This window comes from Myotis davidii, unplaced genomic scaffold (genome assembly GCF_000327345.1).
Source record: "Myotis davidii unplaced genomic scaffold, ASM32734v1 scaffold428, whole genome shotgun sequence".
NCBI classification, from domain to species: domain Eukaryota; kingdom Metazoa; phylum Chordata; class Mammalia; order Chiroptera; family Vespertilionidae; genus Myotis; species Myotis davidii.
The window spans coordinates 3,608,280-3,626,223 of NW_006299834.1; the positions used below are offsets into that span (position 1 = coordinate 3,608,280).

At 58.7% G+C, this 17,944-nt stretch overlaps 1 protein-coding gene across 1 annotated transcript in view; it reads right to left on the minus strand.

The window, feature by feature from the left end:
* CACNA1I (calcium voltage-gated channel subunit alpha1 I) overlaps nucleotides 1–17,944 on the minus strand; it is a 108,137-nt gene that overhangs the window by 5,118 nt on the left and 85,075 nt on the right. The window contains exons 15-30 of the mRNA XM_015571918.1: nucleotides 17,820–17,938; nucleotides 17,412–17,512; nucleotides 16,427–16,550; nucleotides 16,086–16,154; nucleotides 15,414–15,598; nucleotides 14,162–14,288; nucleotides 12,730–12,855; nucleotides 10,927–11,016; nucleotides 9,345–9,537; nucleotides 8,621–8,772; nucleotides 7,050–7,159; nucleotides 6,294–6,427; nucleotides 5,527–5,597; nucleotides 1,660–1,738; nucleotides 466–587; nucleotides 5–12 (exon numbers count right to left, since the gene is read on the minus strand). Coding sequence (XP_015427404.1) covers nucleotides 5–12; nucleotides 466–587; nucleotides 1,660–1,738; nucleotides 5,527–5,597; nucleotides 6,294–6,427; nucleotides 7,050–7,159; nucleotides 8,621–8,772; nucleotides 9,345–9,537; nucleotides 10,927–11,016; nucleotides 12,730–12,855; nucleotides 14,162–14,288; nucleotides 15,414–15,598; nucleotides 16,086–16,154; nucleotides 16,427–16,550; nucleotides 17,412–17,512; nucleotides 17,820–17,938 — 1,810 coding nt within the window. The remainder of the gene's footprint in view (nucleotides 1–4; nucleotides 13–465; nucleotides 588–1,659; nucleotides 1,739–5,526; nucleotides 5,598–6,293; nucleotides 6,428–7,049; nucleotides 7,160–8,620; nucleotides 8,773–9,344; nucleotides 9,538–10,926; nucleotides 11,017–12,729; nucleotides 12,856–14,161; nucleotides 14,289–15,413; nucleotides 15,599–16,085; nucleotides 16,155–16,426; nucleotides 16,551–17,411; nucleotides 17,513–17,819; nucleotides 17,939–17,944) is intronic.

Genomic DNA, 17,944 nt, shown 5'->3' on the forward strand with positions numbered 1-17,944 from the left:
CCGCAGCGTGTCCTGCGGGCGGGCGGGCGGCAGTGAGGACCAGGGTCTGGGCTCAGGCCTCACCTCTGTCTTCCGGAAGCCCGCCCCGCCCACCCCAGGCCGGAGCCAGAGGGCCTCCGTGGGGCGATGGGCGGGGCAGCAAATGCCAGGGCCCTGGCATCAGGAGGAGCAGTGACCGCCGCCCCTGCCCCGGGCTCTGGCCCTGGGGGGAGTCGTGTCCCCTAACACCTGACCCTGATCTGAGCTTGTAGGGGCAGACAGAGAGCCCCTGTGGCCTCACCTGCACATCGCGGTGCTCCTGGGCCCCAGGCAGGACCCCCTGCTGCTCCGGGCCCTGCCCCCCCTCCCATGTACAATGGGGCGCTGGGCAGGCAGAGGGCGGGAGGCCTGACCGCCGGGACGTCACCGGCACCCTTGCTCTTGAACCCAGCCTGAGTTCTCCCTGCCCAGCCGGCCCACAAGTACCTTCATGATCCCGTTCCAGTTGTCGCCAGTGGAGACCTGGACGAGCGTGAGGAAGGCCATGCCGAAGTTCTCGAAGGTGGCGTGCCGGCTCATGCCCTCGCACGGGTTCTCGTCGTTGCAGACTGAAAGGAAAGGCGGTCAGCCGGCCCACTGCAGAGCCCGCCGGCCTCCTCTCAACTCCCACTGCACCCCTCAGAGGTGTGTGCGGACTGTGCCCTGCCCCCAGATGGAGAGACTGGGGCTCAGGGAGGTGGCACACAGCTGGGGCTCAGGCTCAGGTGAGCCTGGCTCCTCCCCCAACTCCAGTGTCAGTTCCAGAGGGACAGGATGGGGTGGGTGCGGGCCGGCCCCCAGGGGAGCCCTGCTTTCTGGAGGTGGCCCGGGGTTGCCCTGGCTGTCCTGCTTGTAGGGGTGGCCCTGGCCCAGGATGGGCACTGGCTTGTGGGCTCGGAGGAGGCATCTCTAGAGGTCAGACAGTGTAGAGGCTCAAAGTGGGCATCCACTGCATAGGCCTGGGGTATGCACGTGGACCCAGGCTAGCACCTCTCAAAAGCTCCTACTCACACGGGAAGGGGTGGGGGTGGCGGAGGGCCTCCCACCCATCCCCCCAGGGCCTGATATTGGGGCATCTCCCAAATACAAAGACCCTGATGTGCCAGCCGGCGTGGCTCAGTGGTTGAGTGTCGACCTATAAACCAGGAGGTCATGGTTCGATCCCTGGTCAGGGCACAAGCTCAGGTTGTGGGCTCAGCCCCCTTAGGGGACGTGCAGGAAGCAGCCGATCACTGATTCTCTCTCATCACTGATATTTCTATCTCTCTCTCACCCTCTCCCTTCCTCTATGAAATCAATAAAAATATATTTTTTTAAAAGACCCTGGCCAGACCGGTTTGGCTCAGTGGATAGAGCGTCGGCCTGCGGACTGAAAGGTCCCAGGTTCAATTCCGGTCAAGGCCATGTACCTTGGTTGCAGGCACATCCCCAGTAGGAGGTGTGCAGGAGGCAGCTGGTCAATGTTTCTCTCTCATTGATGTTTCTAACTCTCTATCCCTCTCCCTTCCTCTCTGTAAAAAATCAATAAAATATATTTTAAAAAAAGACCCTGATGTGACAGTCTCGGGGGGCTCTCAGGCCTCCCCCCAAAGGCCCTTCTCCAGACCCGGTCCCCACCCAACCTGGGCCTGCTTCACTCACCCAGCTTCCCGAAGAGCTCCACGCCCAGGGCGGCGTAGATGAAGAACAGCAGCATGAAGAGGAGGCCCAGGTTGCCCACCTGTGGAGACAGCAGGTGGGCTGGATTGGGACTAGGTGGGGCCGGGGGAGGTGAGGGGAGGCTGCAAGGCCAGGGAAAGGTTGGGGTGGGGGCCAGCAGGCTCCACCTAAAGGGCCATCCTGAGGGTCAGGGCAGCTGAAACACTTCACAGGGTCTGTGTCCATGGCTGCTACCCCCGCATGACCTCCTGGGGGGCAGGCTGCCCAGTACAGGGCACAGATAATGGTAATATGCTGGTGAAGCCTTTACTGGCAGCAGCCTGGATCCAAGCATTTCATATTCATTAGTTCACTTATCCACACGCTGATCCATAAACTCTCTTTTCCCCCCATTCTGCAGATTGAGAAAGAAACATACTGGGCGGTGAAATCCTGGCCCAGGGTCACATCGCTATTACTAGAGTAGGACTGAGATCCATAGCCACCCCACTGGCCCCAGGGCCCATGAACACAATCGCTATGCCATATACCTGTATTCATCCCCTGGGTGAATACAGAGGGGAAGGAAAGGGTGTCTCAGCAATAATGCCGCCTCCTCCATGAAGCCTGCCTAGATTTCCTCCAGGCAGACTGGGATGCAGTCTGACAGTGTGAGTGTAACCGGTGTGTCCCTGCCACTGTCTCTGCCGCTCTGGGAAGCTCTTGAGAGCCGGAACATGACTAGATTAAGTCACATGTGCTTCCTCAGACCAGCACGGAGCCCAGCCACGGAGAGGAGTGGACATGGGAATCATGCAGAACTGTGAGCCCCAGAAGCGTCCTGCATGCCCAGCCACCCCTGTCCCACGGCTCCTGTGGGAGGAACACGTCCCAGATTCCAAACCTGTTTCCAATCTATCTGTACACCAGAGACCGCTTCTTACTACGGATAAGAAAAGGCTCAAACACATTCTTGCCCTGGAAGTGAAGTATCTCCTGGAGCCCTCAGAAGGCCGGTGTGAATAAGTCCGAAGACGTTTGCATTAATTGCTGAAAAGTAAACCACGTTAATCACAGCCTCCTAATGCCTTCTTGCACCAGAGGAGGGTTCCCTTCCGAGCTGCTCTACAATCACACCAACAGTGTCTGACTAATTAAATGATGCTCGTTCATTAATGAAATGAGCACATACCGAGCACCTATGAGGCAACGTGTGAGGCCCTGGCAGCGAGGAGATGGTGCGAGGGTGGCCGGGGCCCTGGGCTCAGCTCCCCGCCTCTGCGGGCCCCAGTCAGGAGCATTTGTGAGCCAGAGTCCACCTCACCCTTCCTATCAGTCCTTCCCTCCTCCCTCAGCATCTTCCAGAGCTTGTACGGCTACAGCCACCTCCTCACCCACCTCCCTGCCTCCAGCCTCTCCCTCCAGTCCATCGTCCTCGGAGTTGCCAGAGCAACCTTCTCAAAGGGTGAGGCCATGCCTGGCCAGTGTGGCTCAGTGGTTGAGTGTCGAGCTATGAACCAGGAGGTCACTGTTTGAGGAGGTCACGGTTCGATTCCCGGTCAGGGCACATGCCCAGGTTGCAGGCTCGATCCCCAGTATGGGGCCTGCAGAAGGCAGCCGATCGATGATTCTCTCTCATCATTGATGTTTCTATCTCTCTCCCTGTCCCCCTTCTCTCTGAAAGCCATAAAAAATATATTTAAAAAAATAAAAATATTAAAGGGTGAGGCTTCCCTTGTCTAGGACCTCCTGTGGTGCCCACTGCCTGCAGGACAGAGCCCGAGTTTGCTGGCCTGGCATCAAAGGCCTGACCCAGCCCTGCAGACCCCCTCCCAGCCTGACCTCCTCGCAGACTCCAGCCACAGGAGACAGACCCCACTTGCATATTCTGTTCCCGCGGCAGGAAAGACCCTCCCTCCGTCTTTGACTGGTAACTGCTCCCTCCCCACCCCTCAAAGCCCAGGTCACCAGTCACCTCCCCTGAGAAGCCTTCCCTGATGCCCCTTCCCTCGGCATAGGAGAAAAGGGGCTAACGTTTAATTTTTATAGCACTTTACAGAGAACAAGGAACGGTCCAGGGTCAGCTAACAGATGTTGACGGGGAAGCCTGCGGCCATGCCACGTGGTAGTTGGCACTTGAGTCTCTTAAAGTTGCTGACATAATTGTAATTGCTATTGAGCCAGGGACCACCTGGGCATCTTCATGTGCCCTCTGCCAACTCAGGGTTGGTCTGGGGAACCACCCAAGGATACCCAGGGGTCAGAACAAGGAGGTTGGGGGGAGGGAAGAAGGCCAATATAGCTGGGGGCACACACCACCCATCCCCATTCCTAGCAGACTCTCACACAGCATTTCCTATGGCCCCGGGCCCATTCCTTTCCTAAAGGCAAGGAAACCGAGGCAGAAGAAGGTGAGCCACATGCCCAGGGTCTCACGGGGGACGAAGCTTTGATCCCAGGCAGGGTGATCGGAGTCTGGGCTCCACCCACTTCCTGCCCACACACCCCGCAGGCCCAGCACTCACCCCGTCTTCCATGTGGCAAATCTTTCGAAGAGACTTAACATTAGGAAAAGCCACTTCTTTGCATGAATGCCCCTGCTTTCGATCAGACCTGGTGAGAGTCATGGCGCTTTCCCTTTGCAACTGGGCTGCTGGGAAGCTCACACCAAACTGGAGAACGGAATGTGCTAACATTCGTAGCCCAGGTCATCGTGAGAACTAGCTGTGCTTTCGCCTCCCCTGAGCTGTTCGTCTTTTATCCTCATGTGCAGTGTGCGGTATCTGTGCCTTTTATTTTAAGACTAGAGGCCCAGTGCACCAGATTCATGCACTTGGGGGGTGGGGGGGTCGGTTGGTCCCTTAGCCTGGCCTATGCCCTCTCACAGTCCAGGAGCCCTCAGGCCTAAGCCATCAGTCGGACATCCTTAGCGCTGCCATGGAGGTGGGAGAGGCTCCCACCACCGCCGCTGCGCTTGCCCCCAGTGGGCCCAGCTTCTGGCTGAGTGGCACTCCTCCTGCATTGAGTGTCTGCTCCCTGGTGGTCAGTGCACGTCATAGTGACCGGTTGGTCCACCATTTGGTCAATTTACATATTAGCTTTTTATTATATAGGATACTTGAAGTTCCTTAAGACTAGATGAGTCATAACAAATAAACAAGTGTGCATGAGGCGTACCTCAGAGCAGAGGCCACCCTGGGGGGAAGGACAAGGGGAGCCTCAAGTAGTCAGGACAGCAGGGAGGGAGAGACTGGAATCTCAGACTTCCCAGGATGAAAGATGACCCCTCTGTGGCCCTGCCCCTATCTCCCTCCCACTGACCAATGGGATAATTTCCTAGGATCTGTTCCCACATCAGGGTCTCAGGCTGTCCCCTCCTAGAATCTCAAAACAGAACCTCTCTGTCCACACCACCACCTCCTTCTGCCAAGCCACCCTACACGGTCAAGTTCAAAGTCCTCTGACACCTACATGGTGAAGTTCAAAGTCCTCTGACACCTTCTCTGATTTCCGGTCTGTGTCAGGGCCCCTCCTTCTCCCCAGCACAGTGCAGGCCCCTGGCCACGCTGTCCTGGAGCATCTGTCTCCCCTACCAGCCCGCTGACCCCTGAGGGTGGAATGTGGGTCCCCAGGGGCCAGCCCAGGGCCCGATAAGGAGCGGGGTTGGCGCGTACTTGGTGACATCAGCAAGAAAGAGGCAAGACTCCTGCTCCCTCTCCCACAGTCTCAGCTCACATTGCTCCTCTGGAGACAAGGTTCTGCGCTGGCTCTGGGCAGATTTAGGGAGAAGGGAAGTCGGGGCTCGCCCCCCAGGGCCCAGCATGGCACCAACAATGGGCAGGAGGGGCCGCCGGGGGAGGCGGCTCTTACCTGGGGCAGAGCTTGCACCACCGTGTCCAGCAGGGCCCGCATGCCCGTGGCCATCTTCAGCAGCTTCAGCACTGTGGGGAGACCCAGCGGCCACTCAGCCAGGCCCGTGGGTGGGGCACGTGCACGTGTGCGAGGGCCACAGAACATGGTGCGGGTACAGGGTGAGTAGGGTGTGCACGGAAACTTGTGGCACAAGGTGTCGACATCGGTGTAAAAAAGGCCGAAAGACAGGGCACACCCAGTGGGAACCAAGGGATAGAAAGTATATGAGTGAAAAAAAAGCATAAGAGTGACCCCTAATTCACCGATGAGGAAAAATGACCACCCCGTGAGGGCCCAGGCCTCTTCCTGTGGCTGCAGAGGGCTCCGGCGTTACCCAGAGCTCCGCCAGCCATCCCCACCTCGGGACCTGGAGGCCACAGCAGGTGCAGGGGGAGGGGAAGAGGCACCTGGGGGAACAGGGAGGCAGGGGGTCTTTGAAAGAAGTGTGGGAGCGGCCAGGGGTGGCGGGAGGCCTGGGAGAAGAAAGGGGATTTTAAGAAGCGTTGAGGCCCCGTGTCCCAGCTGGTGTTGGAGAAATGAAAGGAGAAATGCCGGTGAGGAATTTCAACCTGAGGCTGGGCCGCATGGGTCGTGGTGTGATAAGGGGGGTGCTGTGTGCTGTACAGAACGGCCTGTGGACGTGGGCACCCGAGTGTATGTTGGGTGTGAGCTCCTCCTGGCTTCTGCTCTCATGCTCCCCTTCCCCACCAGCCCCCTGCCCTCACCCCGGGCGATGCGCAGAACCCGCATGATGCGGATGATGGTGGGGTTGATGGGCAGTGCCGCGTTGATCTCGATCTCCTCCAGCGTGATGCCCATGACCGACAGCAGCACGATGGCCAGGTCCAGCTGGTTCCACCTGCTCAGGGGACGAGGGAGGGCAGGAGTGGGAAGCAAAGTGAGAGCCACCTAGATTAGATACATCTCTGTTCGGAGGAGGTCCCAGCTCTCCCCCCTCCTGCTGTGGCTGGCAGGGATGTGTGGCCACCCTTCCAACTAGCCCTCCAGACCCCACTGGGTCCAGCTCCCTCTCTGCCCTTGACAGCCTCCAAATCCTCAAGCAAGAGGCTAACCAGGCTAAATAAGTATCTTCGGCCTCCTGCAGGGGAGAAGAAATGGACTCTGACTTCTGGCTGGAAATCCTGAGCCCCTGTCCCCTCTGTGTGGCCCAGGGCTGGTCTAGGAAGCCCTCTGAGCCTTATGTTCCCTCTGAGAAAGAATGAGGTGTGCCCTGCTCTGCCCGTGGGGTGTGGAGGACCCATGGGAGCTGTGATGAGGAGACTTGGTAGAATGCCCTGCACCCCCCAGGTAGTACCATATCGACTTCCTGTTCAGGGCTGCAGGCAGTACCTAGGGGTCCCTGGTCATCAGTGCCCAGACACTTATTAGTGTCTAGCTGCCCCAGGCTTCCCCAGCGTTCAGGCCTGCTTCCCCATCCTGCAGCCCCGTCAATGCTGCTATGGCCTGGCCCAGCCACTCACCGGTCCTTGAAGAAGCGCCTCACACCAAATGCCACCAGCTTCAGCACAGCCTCCAGCACAAAGACAGTGGTGAAAAAGTAGTTGCAGTACTTGAGGGCTATCTCCAGGGACTATGGGGGAGGGGAAGGGCAAAGAGAAGCATGATCCAGGCCCCAGGACCTGCCCCACCCCCATCTTCCTCTAGTCAGAAAGTCTCTGCCTTTTAAGGGGAGAATTTAACCCATTCACCTTTAGTGCAATGACTTATGTGTCTACTTTTATTCCTTCCATCTTACATAATGTGCACTATTTCTCTCACTGCTATTTCCTTTTCCCTAGTTCTGCTGGTTTGGTCCAGGTAGCCCTCTTTGGAAGCAGTGTTGGTTAATAGTTAGGGGTCATATTTAAGAACCAGACTGCCTAGATTTGAATCCTGGCTCAGCACTTACTCTTTGTTCACTATGACTTTGGGCAAGTCACTTGACCTCTGGGAGTTAGTTTTTCAATCTGTAAACTGGGGGTGACAACAGTCCCTTACCTCAGAAAGTTGCTGTGAAAATTAAATGAGCTAATAGCCCTGTGCCACACAGGGTTATATATTTAAATACTTGGTAAATGTGAGCTATTATGATTCCATTTCTTCATGTAAATTTGGCAGTCCCTTTCAGCCAATGGTTGCCTTCCTTTCCCTCACACGCATAACATTCCTCTCCTATCATTTAAAATAACATACTAACCCCCCACCTGGAGGCTCTGCTCCCCTCTTCTTCCCCCATCTATATATATAAAAGGCTAATATGCAAAATGTCCCCTCTGGAGTTCGACCGGGAGTTTGATCACTCGCTTGCCATGATGTGCACTGACCAGTGGGCAGCATGGAATGAAGGAAGGCTCCGATCAACCCTGATCGCAGGCCTAGGTACCCTACCTGTGCACAAATTTCGTGCACCAGGCCTCTAGTCTCTGATAAGAAACTTTTGGGATGCACTTGCCCCTACAAGCCCCTCACATGCCCCTCATGGACACTGCCTGCAACTAGCTAGGAACTGGTCACCCTCTCCCACCTCTGTGTTTGCCCCCAACAGTCCTGCTACCTGAAATGCCCCTCCCCCAGGCTCCATATGTCCAGGTAGCAGTGGGGGCCGCCTGGCAGTCCTTGAATACAAATCCAAGTCCTGGCTTCACTGCTCTCTGGCTGGCTAATTGAGGCAACATATTTTCTCTCTCTGAGCCTCAGTTTGTTCGTCTACATAATCTGGAGAAGGTCCCCTCCCCCACCTTACGGTTGCTATGAGGATGAGAGAGTTAAAATCGGTACATGCCTTGCAAAAAGTCATATGAAACACACCCTGGCTACTGTTACCTGTACTCAAGGTGGGGTCCAAATGTCACCTTCCCGCCCACCAGAAATTGGAGACCTTTCCCTCTGGCCCCTCTCTTTCAGTCACATGTTCTATCAGGCCGTGAGCTTCCTGGGCATAGGGCCCAGCATGGGCGACTCAGATCCTGCCCACCCTGTCCCAGGGGAAGGGTCCTGCTGAGGGCCTGCTCCCCATGAAACCTCGGCCCCGGGGGGCAGGGCTGGGGCTCACCATCGGCTGGTTGTAGTGTTCCAGGGACATGGTGACCACATTGAGGCAGATGACGAAGGTGATGAAGATGTCCAGGTAGTGGCTGGTGCACATGGAGTGGATGAGCAGCCGGGTGGGACAGTAGGTGGCATAGTAGGGCAGCCGCTGGGCCTCTGCCAGGGGTGCACAGGGGTGTGGCACAGGCCACAGAGGGTGGCCAAGGCGGGCACAGAACATGTGGAGGGAGAGGCAGAGGGGAGAGAGGAAGCAGGCCCTGGGAGTCAGACTTAGGTCCCCTCCACCCAGTCCCGGGGCCACAAGGGAAACGGGTAAGATGTGGGGGTAAGTGGCAGAGAGAGCAGGACACTGATTCTCTCCATCCACCCCGAAAGTGCCCATGGCAGGGGCTCTGGTCTGCTGGGGGGAGAGCAGGGGTCCCACAGCTCAGGGTTGGGCATCAGGCTCTGCCTTTGCCCTCTGTCTGGACGGAGACACCTGGTCAGCATTGGTGTCACCATCAGACACCAGGTGGACACCGATAGGGCTCAAGTCACCTGGACAGGCCGACACTGGGAAAGGGGTAGGGCCAGGGGCACAGGGCCGGACTCTCCATCCCTTCCAGCTCCGAAGGCCCAGAGGCTGGTGTGGGACTCAGGCCTCAGCCCCCGCCCCCGGAAGGATCAGCGGCAGTGGGCAGAGGAGGCCCGGGGTGGGTGCCCCCCACCCTTAGAAGTCACCCACTCACTGCGGCGCTTCTTTTCCAGGCGCCGCAGCCGCTTCTCCTCGCGCCGCCGCGCCTCCTCGGCCTCCTGGTGCTGCCGGCACTTGTGGAAGTTCTCCACCACGACGCCCACGAACATGTTGAGCACGAAGAAGCTGACGATGAGCAGGAAGGAGATGAAGTAGAGCAGCATCCAGGGGTTGTGGTTGGGCACGGGCTGCAGGGAGCCAGATGGGCTGAGGCAGGCTGACCGGGCACCACAGGGCCTGCTGTCGGGGAGGGGCGCCCTACCACGCTGAGCCTCAGTGCAATTCAGATACTAACAGAGCCTGCCTCCTAGGGGGCCGTGAGGTTTGAAGGAGGATGCAGAGGAAGTGCCCATCCTGGCCTGGCACAAGTAAAGTGCTCAGCAAAGACAGCCCCTCCCCTTCCCTGCTCCAGCTGCTGCCTCCTGGACAGATATCCAGCCGTCTCCTTCCTTTCACCCACCCACCATCCACCCACTTATTCATCTGTCCACCCACCATCCACCCACCCATCCATCCACTCATCCATTCATCCACCCATCCATCCACCCATCTATTCATCCATCCATCCACCCATCCATCCAACCCACCCATCCATCCACCCATCCATCCACTTATTCATCTATTCATCCACCTATCCACCCACCCATCCATCCCCCACCCTTCATTTATTCATCCATCCATCTAGCCATCTACCCACTTATTCTTCTGTTTAACCATCATCCATCCATCTAACAATCCATACACCCACTTATTCATTCTTCCAGAAATAAGATAGCCAGCAGGGGGGAAACATATCCCTTGTGGAGTCCGTGTGTGTGTGTGTGTGTGTGTGTGTGTGTGTGTGTGTGTGGTTGGGGTGGTGGACAGATGAAAAAGTACAGGAAGATGCCCCCAAGTGTTCTCATTCCCTATTCCCTACTCTGCCCCAGAAGGGAACCCTACTCTTGGGGGACCTTGGGAGCAAGAGCTCAAGCTTCTGATCAGGCCCAACCCCCTCCCTGATCCCTTCCACCCTCCTCATTCTCAAATCCATCCCCGCCCAGCAGCCCACAAGAAGCTCCCACAAGCAAACCCGATGCTGTCACTCCCTTGCTCTAACACCTTCACTGGCTCCCACTGCCCTCAGCTAAATGCCAGCCCTTGCCATGCCGGGACCACACTGTCCTGCTTGCCTCCTCCACACCTCCTGCCATTCTCCTCCCACTTTCCATTCGGGAACCTCTTCTCACGACTCCCTGAATGTGTCACTCTCTTGCGTCAGGCCTGCACCTACTGTCCCCCATCAGCTGGCTCAGCCCCTCTCCACCCACAAGGCCCTGCACCCCTCCAGGCCGGAACCAGCTTGGAGGGCTGCCCCTACAGAGCAAGGGGCTTTGTTGAAAATGGAACAATGACTTTCATTCCCCAAGGGGTGGCTCTACTGGTGGATGATTCAGGCCCGGATGGCAAGGGGTGGGCCGCACTGACAGTGGGAGACACTGGGGCGTGGGTCTTGCTGACACAGATTCAGACCACTGGGCCCGAAAACCACCGCGTCCCTTCCCTGCTGCCCTGTGACCCAGCCCAGCCACGCCCACCTGCTGGTCCACAGCGACAGCATCCAGTCCATTGTACATGATGTTCACCCAGCCATCCTTGGAGGCCAGGACAAAGAGGGACATCAGGGCCTGGGAGACACGGGGTGGGGACAGAGGTGATGGGTTCACAAAGGGTCCCGGACCAGCAGAGATTGCCCGGCCGTCGCACACCTACTCTGGACACTCCTCTCCCTGAGCCCGCCTCCTGCTCCACCCTGTGCTTCCAGAGCCCTGGGCCAGGAAATGAGGTTCTGGGATGGGTCTCCTGCCGGCACTGGCCCCTCCTTCCTGTCTATACAGGCTGCAGACCGGTCCTCTCCCTTCCAGCTGGGCGTGATGCCAAGGGCTGCCCGGAAAGGGTGCCGGCACAGGGCGGGCGGGCAGGGGACGCAGAGGAAGCCTTCTGGCCGGGGAGGCACATGAAGCTCACAGGCCAGGGGACAAATGCCCCTGGAAGCCCTGGGATCACAGAGGCCTAAGGTGCAGAGAGCCTGCGACGGAACCTCAGACCTGCGATCACTGTCCCCATTACGGGGAGGACACGGAGCACAGAGTCACGGGGGCTTGCCTGAGGGCACACCGCTGGGAATGACCCCAGAAAGGGGTCAGGGCTCTGGGCCACCCGCTCACCCCCTTTGGCTCTGCGTGCTGAGAGCGCCATGCTCAGGGCCTGGCATTGAGCATGCTCAGAATGGAAGGGCTGGATGCCCCATGGGGGCTGCGGCTGGGCCTGGCGCTGCGGCCAGGGGTCAGGGGTCAGGAGCAAGCTCATTGAAAGCCCCCACTGGCTTGCCCTCAGCTTAGTGGAACACCTTTTTTAAAACATCTGTTTTTCCAACATTGAGTTGATAATAAATTAAAAGGCACTGCTTCCGGGGAACTGGGAGGAGTTGGGGGAGCGACTGCACCCCAGTTCCTAACCCCTTTCCCCGGCTACTCACTGCCCCTCTGTGGCCGCATGGCCCATCTCCTGGGGGGCATGGGGAGTGGGATCTCTGGTCATGTGGGGTGAGACTCCAGTGGGAACCCACTGGAGGATCCCAGCTGAGGGGTGGGGCATGGGCCCTGGGCCACTTGGACCTGGATCCTGCCCCTTCCCTGTGTGACTGGGGCAGGCACTCCCCGTCTGCTCATACCCAGCACCGGGTGGGCCTTCAAGAAAGAGGAGCATTTGGGGGTCTTTGTAGGCAACTGGCTGGAGGCTCTCATCTGGGCACCTCCCAGATGGCCAGGCCTGGGAGGTCCCCAGGAGAGGAGACAACGGCGAGGCCGGAAGTGGGCAGGGGCCTGCCTGGGAGTGGGGAGAGCAGAGTAGAAGGGCGGGGAAATCCACCCTGGGCAAGGGGCCGGGTGCACTTTCATCTCTCCACAGCCTGCCTGGTGGGCTGTAACATTCCCATTTTACAGATAAGGAAACTGAGGCTCAAAGAGGCCACCCCTCAGTAAGTGGCAGAGCCGGGATTCACACCCACGTCTGGCTGACTTTCAAACTCCTGTCTGGGTCCCATGGGTCGGGGTGGGAGCCAGGAACCAGTGTCCGCTGAGGCGCCTATGCAGCGCCAGGCACTTGGGGACACTGCACTCAGAATCTCTCATTCTCATGCCACCTGTTAAGGTGGTGCTACTCCTACCCATTTTACAGAAGAGGAAACTGAGGCTTGGGAAGGAGAAGTCCCAGGGTCAGTCCTGGGAGGGCATTGCAATCCTGGAGGCTGGTCTATAATCCCAAGTTGCTGGCACTGAAGAACTGTCACTCCCCCCACTGGGGTGGTAGGTGAGGAGGGGTAGGTGGGCAGAGCTCACCTGGCCCAGGTTGTCGAAGTTGTACTTGTGATGGACCCAGCGGTAGTTGGCGGCCATGCAGTCAGAACGGTTGGTGATGTTGCGGGTGTCCACACCCAGACAGTGGTAGAACTTGCCCTTGAAGAGCTGCGGGGAGGGACACAGGGTGAGCGACCGTCCTGGCAACGCTCCCGGGGGTGGGGATGGGCGTGGGTGCCAATCAGAAGAGGGACTGCTCCTCAGGAGACACCTCAGTACACAGCCTGGGCCAAGCACTCAACACCATCGCCCACGTCCCCCCAGGAAGTGGCACTGCTCTCATCCCACCTCACAGATGAGGAAACTGAGGCCCCGGGTGGCAGGAAATTTTCTCAAAGTCACTTGAGCTTTAGGAAGTGGCAGAGTCGAGGTTCACTCCCTGGTTTGTCTGATTCCTGGGCTTTGCACAGACCCGAGCTCAGACCCCAGTGTCCGTGCTGGAGATGGGGCAGGGACCCCACGGGAGGAGATGCTGCATATCCCCAGGGGAGGGAGGAGAGAGAGAGAGAGAGAGAGAGAGAGACCCTCTCTCACCAGGGACTCAAGCCTCCTCCATGTCAACTGCCTGGAAGGGTCAGGGCCACTGTCCACTCCCAGCCCAGTCCTCCCAGAGGCACCACGGCGGTGGCCCCAGGCTCCACTGTGACTCTCAGTAACCCCAAAGGACACCTGTGCCCGGGCTCCTCACCAGCTACCGCCCAAATGCAGGACCAGCTGAGGAGCCTTGGGGCCTCGGGGCTCAGACGCCCAGAAACAGGAAGGGTCTCAGTAGCCGCTCAGACCCCAGAGGACCCAGCTCACGCTGGCCATCCCCGTCTCACACTTTATGACCCAACCCACCCCAGCCCCGAGGCCCAGCTTACTCCTGGGCTGGGCTCCACACCAAAATCCGAGCCAGCTCCAGGCCCTGCCTGTGCCAGACCTTCCATGGCCCCAGTCCCGGAGACACCAAGCCCCAGCTCCCTAACTGCCATTCCAAGTTCTTCCCCCTCTGACCCCGCCCACCATCGGCTCATCTCTCTGCCAGTCAGAGCTCCAGCTCACCTCCACATGTGCCCATCTCCCCTGAATCACCTGCCCGCCGCCCCCCTCCCCAACCTGTCCAAATCACGTCTCCTTCAAGGCCCGGTGCAAAGGGCACCTCCTGCAGGGTGCTTCCCCCATTGTCCCCAGCCCAGCCCCCTGTCCCTGTGTAGCTTGGACCCCTGTGATCCAATTTACCCAGCCTGCCTTGCACACAACCATTCTGGCCACGTCTGTCTCCCTCCTGGACTGGGAACTCGCTGCTGACAGGGACGTGCCTGCTCCACCAGGGCCACCTGAGCCCCCAGGGTCGGAGGAGCTGAGTGGGAGTGAGGAGCCTCTATTCCCACCTTAGAGCGACACCACTGCCTGCCCATCGGGCAACCCTCACCTGTACCCCCAAGATGCCGAAGATGATGAAGAAGGCACAGCAGATGAGGACAATGTTGCCGATGGGCTTAAGGGAGGAGATGAGTGTCTCCACCACCAGCTTCAGGCCCGGGGCCCGGCTGATGACCCTGCAGGCAGGGAGGGACCAAGGGCACTGTTGGGCCTCAGCCAGGCAGGACGCAGCCCAGTCCTCCCAGAGGCACCACGGCGGCGGCCCCAGGCTCCAGACCTATAGGCACAGCAGGGCTCTGCGCAGGGCCACCTCCATCCCCGTCTCCCAGTGTGAGAGTGTGTACACACGTGCCCACACACACACTCACATACACACGCACATGCACACACTCATACACACGCACACACACACACTCATACTCACACCTCTCAGGTCTTTCTCTAAAGTACCCCAACTCCCTTTGTATAATCCTTTGTACCCACTGGGACCTCCAGGATATTGATTCTACCTTGTCAATATCCATGGACGTGTGAACACACACTCATACACACACACATACACACACACATACACACGCACATACACACTCATACACACACACTCATACACATTCACATACACACACACTCATACACACATACACACACTCATACACATTCACATACACACACACTCATACACACATACACACACTCATACACATTCACATACACACACACTCATACACACATACACACACTCATACACATTCACATACACACACACTCATACACACATACACACACTCATACACATTCACATACACACACACTCATACACACATACACACACTCATACACATTCACATACACACACACTCATACACACATACACACACTCATACACATTCACATACACACACACTCATACACACATACACACACTCATACACATTCACATACACACACACTCATACACACATACACACACACTCATACACACTCACATACACACACACTCATACACACTCACACACACATACACTCACATACACACACTTATACACACATACATACACACACACTCATACACACTCACATACATACACACACACACTCATACACACTCACATACACACACCCACACATACACACTCACATACACACACACACACACACACACACACACCCTCAGCCTGGAGCCTGGCCCTGCTCAGCTAGTGCTGGGCACGTGCTAGCAGAGGACTGGGTGGGTGAGGAGGGCAGGAGAGAGTGATCCACGTAGACCCCAGGCCCGCCCCCCAACACGAAGGACTCCTCACCGCAAGGGTCGTAGGGTGCGCAAGAGCCGCAGGACCCGGAGGACCCCCAAGATCTTGGCTCCACCGGCCGAGGCCAGGGAAACCACGATGTCGATGATGGACACGAAGACCAGAAAGCCGTCCAGCACATTCCAGCTGCTGCGCAGGTACGCCTGCTCCCCGAAGTACAGGCCCAGCGAGACCACCTGGGGCGGGGTGACGGGCCAGGTCATCTGCCTCAGCCACAGCGGTGGGGTGAGGGGGATCAGGCAGGTGGGGTGGCGCTGCAGGGGTCACATGCCCCATGGCCCACTCAGAAGGTGGGTGGCAGGCCGGACCTGGAAGGTCTGGGCACATGAAACAGCCCCACAGCCTGTCCTGGTCCGCTCTCCCCTCACATCTGCAAACCCAGTTCCAAGCCGCGCGCTCTGGGAAGTGGCCCACGCATCCCGTGGGTACCCCACTGCACTGTAAGCATTTCCCTGCATTAGCCTTTCTGGCCGGTTGTGACGTCCTGGAGAGCAGGATGCGGCTGACCCCCCCACCCCACCCCGTTACACGAGCCCAGTGCTGGTACCAAGCGGGGGTGGTTCTCGGGGGCCCCTGTGGAATGCTGCTGACCAGCAGGTGAGTGACAGCTGGGGGAGGGCGGGCCACTGGGGGTGGGAGAGGTCCCAGGTGAAGAGGGGCTACCTTCAGTGTCATCTCGCCCACGAAGATGGCGGTGAAGATGTAGTTGGACACGGTGAGGAATATGCGTTCCTGAAAGAGCAGGAGACACCATGGGCCTGGGGCTCCCAGAACTGCGGGTCCCCTCTGCCTCTGGCCAAGGGGCCTCGAGGGGAGGCAACTTCACAGTCCAAGGAGGTGCCCCTCCCCAGAGACAAGCTTCCTGCCACACCTTCCTCCGCAGCATCGATAGATATCCACCTTCTGAGCTCCTAGCCACCTGACGCCCTGCACCCCGCCCCATAGCAGGCCCCATGGCCCGCCCTGCCTGGCCCCGGCCCTGCCCGAAGGCCCCAGCCACTCACAGTGCTGCCCGCCTCAATCTGGGGCCTCTCCAGGGCGATGGTGATGCAGTTGAGAAAGATGAAGGCCAGGACGACGTAGTCGAAGAGCTTGTGGGCAATGATGGTCTGGCACAGGACCCGGAACCTGAGCGGAGTGGGCAGGGCCATGAGTCTCCGTTTGCCCCTCACCCCGGCGGGAGGAAGGCAAAGGGCTTAGGCCTGGGGATGGCCCAGAGGAAACGGACTCTTCTTTTCTCCGGCCACAGCCATTTACATCTGCTCATGGTGCCCACCTGGAGCCGCCTCCTGACCACACACCCACGGCAGCTCCCACAGCCGCAGCATGAAGGGCACCCTCCTTGCCCTGGCACTCGAGGCTTTCCAAACACCCGCCCGAACCCCAATGCCCTGCCCTCCGCCATGCGGACACACCGGGCCTGATACCCCGAGCTTCTGCCCCAGACCCTCCCTCGGGTTGCTCCCTCCACCTGGTCCAGCCTCTGCCTCTACACAGCCCTGCTCCACCTACAGACGCCACAAGGCCTCCTCCCGCAGGAAGCCTAAGGGTCCCCTCCCATGGGAGCGCCCGGCTACTTGAGCATCTGTCCACCCTGGTGCCAGCTCAGGGATGGCCTAGACCCGTGGTTCTCAACCTTCTGCCCTTCAAATACAGTTCCTCATGTTGTGACCCAACCATAAAATTACTTTCGTTGCTACTTCCTAACTGTAATGTTGCTACTGTGATGAATCGTCATGTAAATATCTGATATGCAGGATGGTCTTAGGCGACCCCTGTGGAAGGGTCGTTCGACCGCCAAAGGGGTCACGACCCAGAGGTTGAGAACCGCTGGCCTAGACGAAAGTCCCCATTCAAACACCCCCCCTGCCCTGAGCCCCTCTACACAGGAGGGCACCAGCCTCCATGGCCCGACCTGCTCTGTAGAAATCGCTCCCTCCCAGACCTGCTCACCCCGATCCAACCTCCCCCCAAGCCTGGCCCGCCCACCTGTTCTCAGGGGAGAAGAGGTAGACAGACCAGTCCTCGCGGATCTCGCACCAGTCGGGTTTGTACGCGTCAATCATCTTGCGCACCCGGAAACACAGAGTCTGGCAAGGAGAGGAGGGGGTGCGGACTGGTCAGCGCTGCCCAGAGCTGCCCGTCTCTGCCCTCTCCAGCCACCCAGCAAGCTGGGGTCCCCGGGTGACCTCTGAACTCTCCCAGCAAGATCAGAACCCACACCCCTCCCAGGGCTCCTCTCCCAGGGGTGGGCCCAACGAGCTGTGGGCAGCTCCAGCCACCTCCCGCTCACCCGCCTGAGCCCTGCCCCCTGCCCCTGCCCCTCTGCCCTCCTCCCTCTGTCCCATGGACCTTCTCCTGGCCCTGCCCCTCAGCCCCGCCAACTCGCCAACTCACGTAGTCGACCTCCTCCTCATCCTCCCCGTGGTCCCGGCGGTCACCCATCTGCGTGAAGACCTCCTTGGCGATGTGGGGCATCCTGCCGTTGCAGTCCTCGTGCCCGGGGGCTGGGCCCGCTGCCC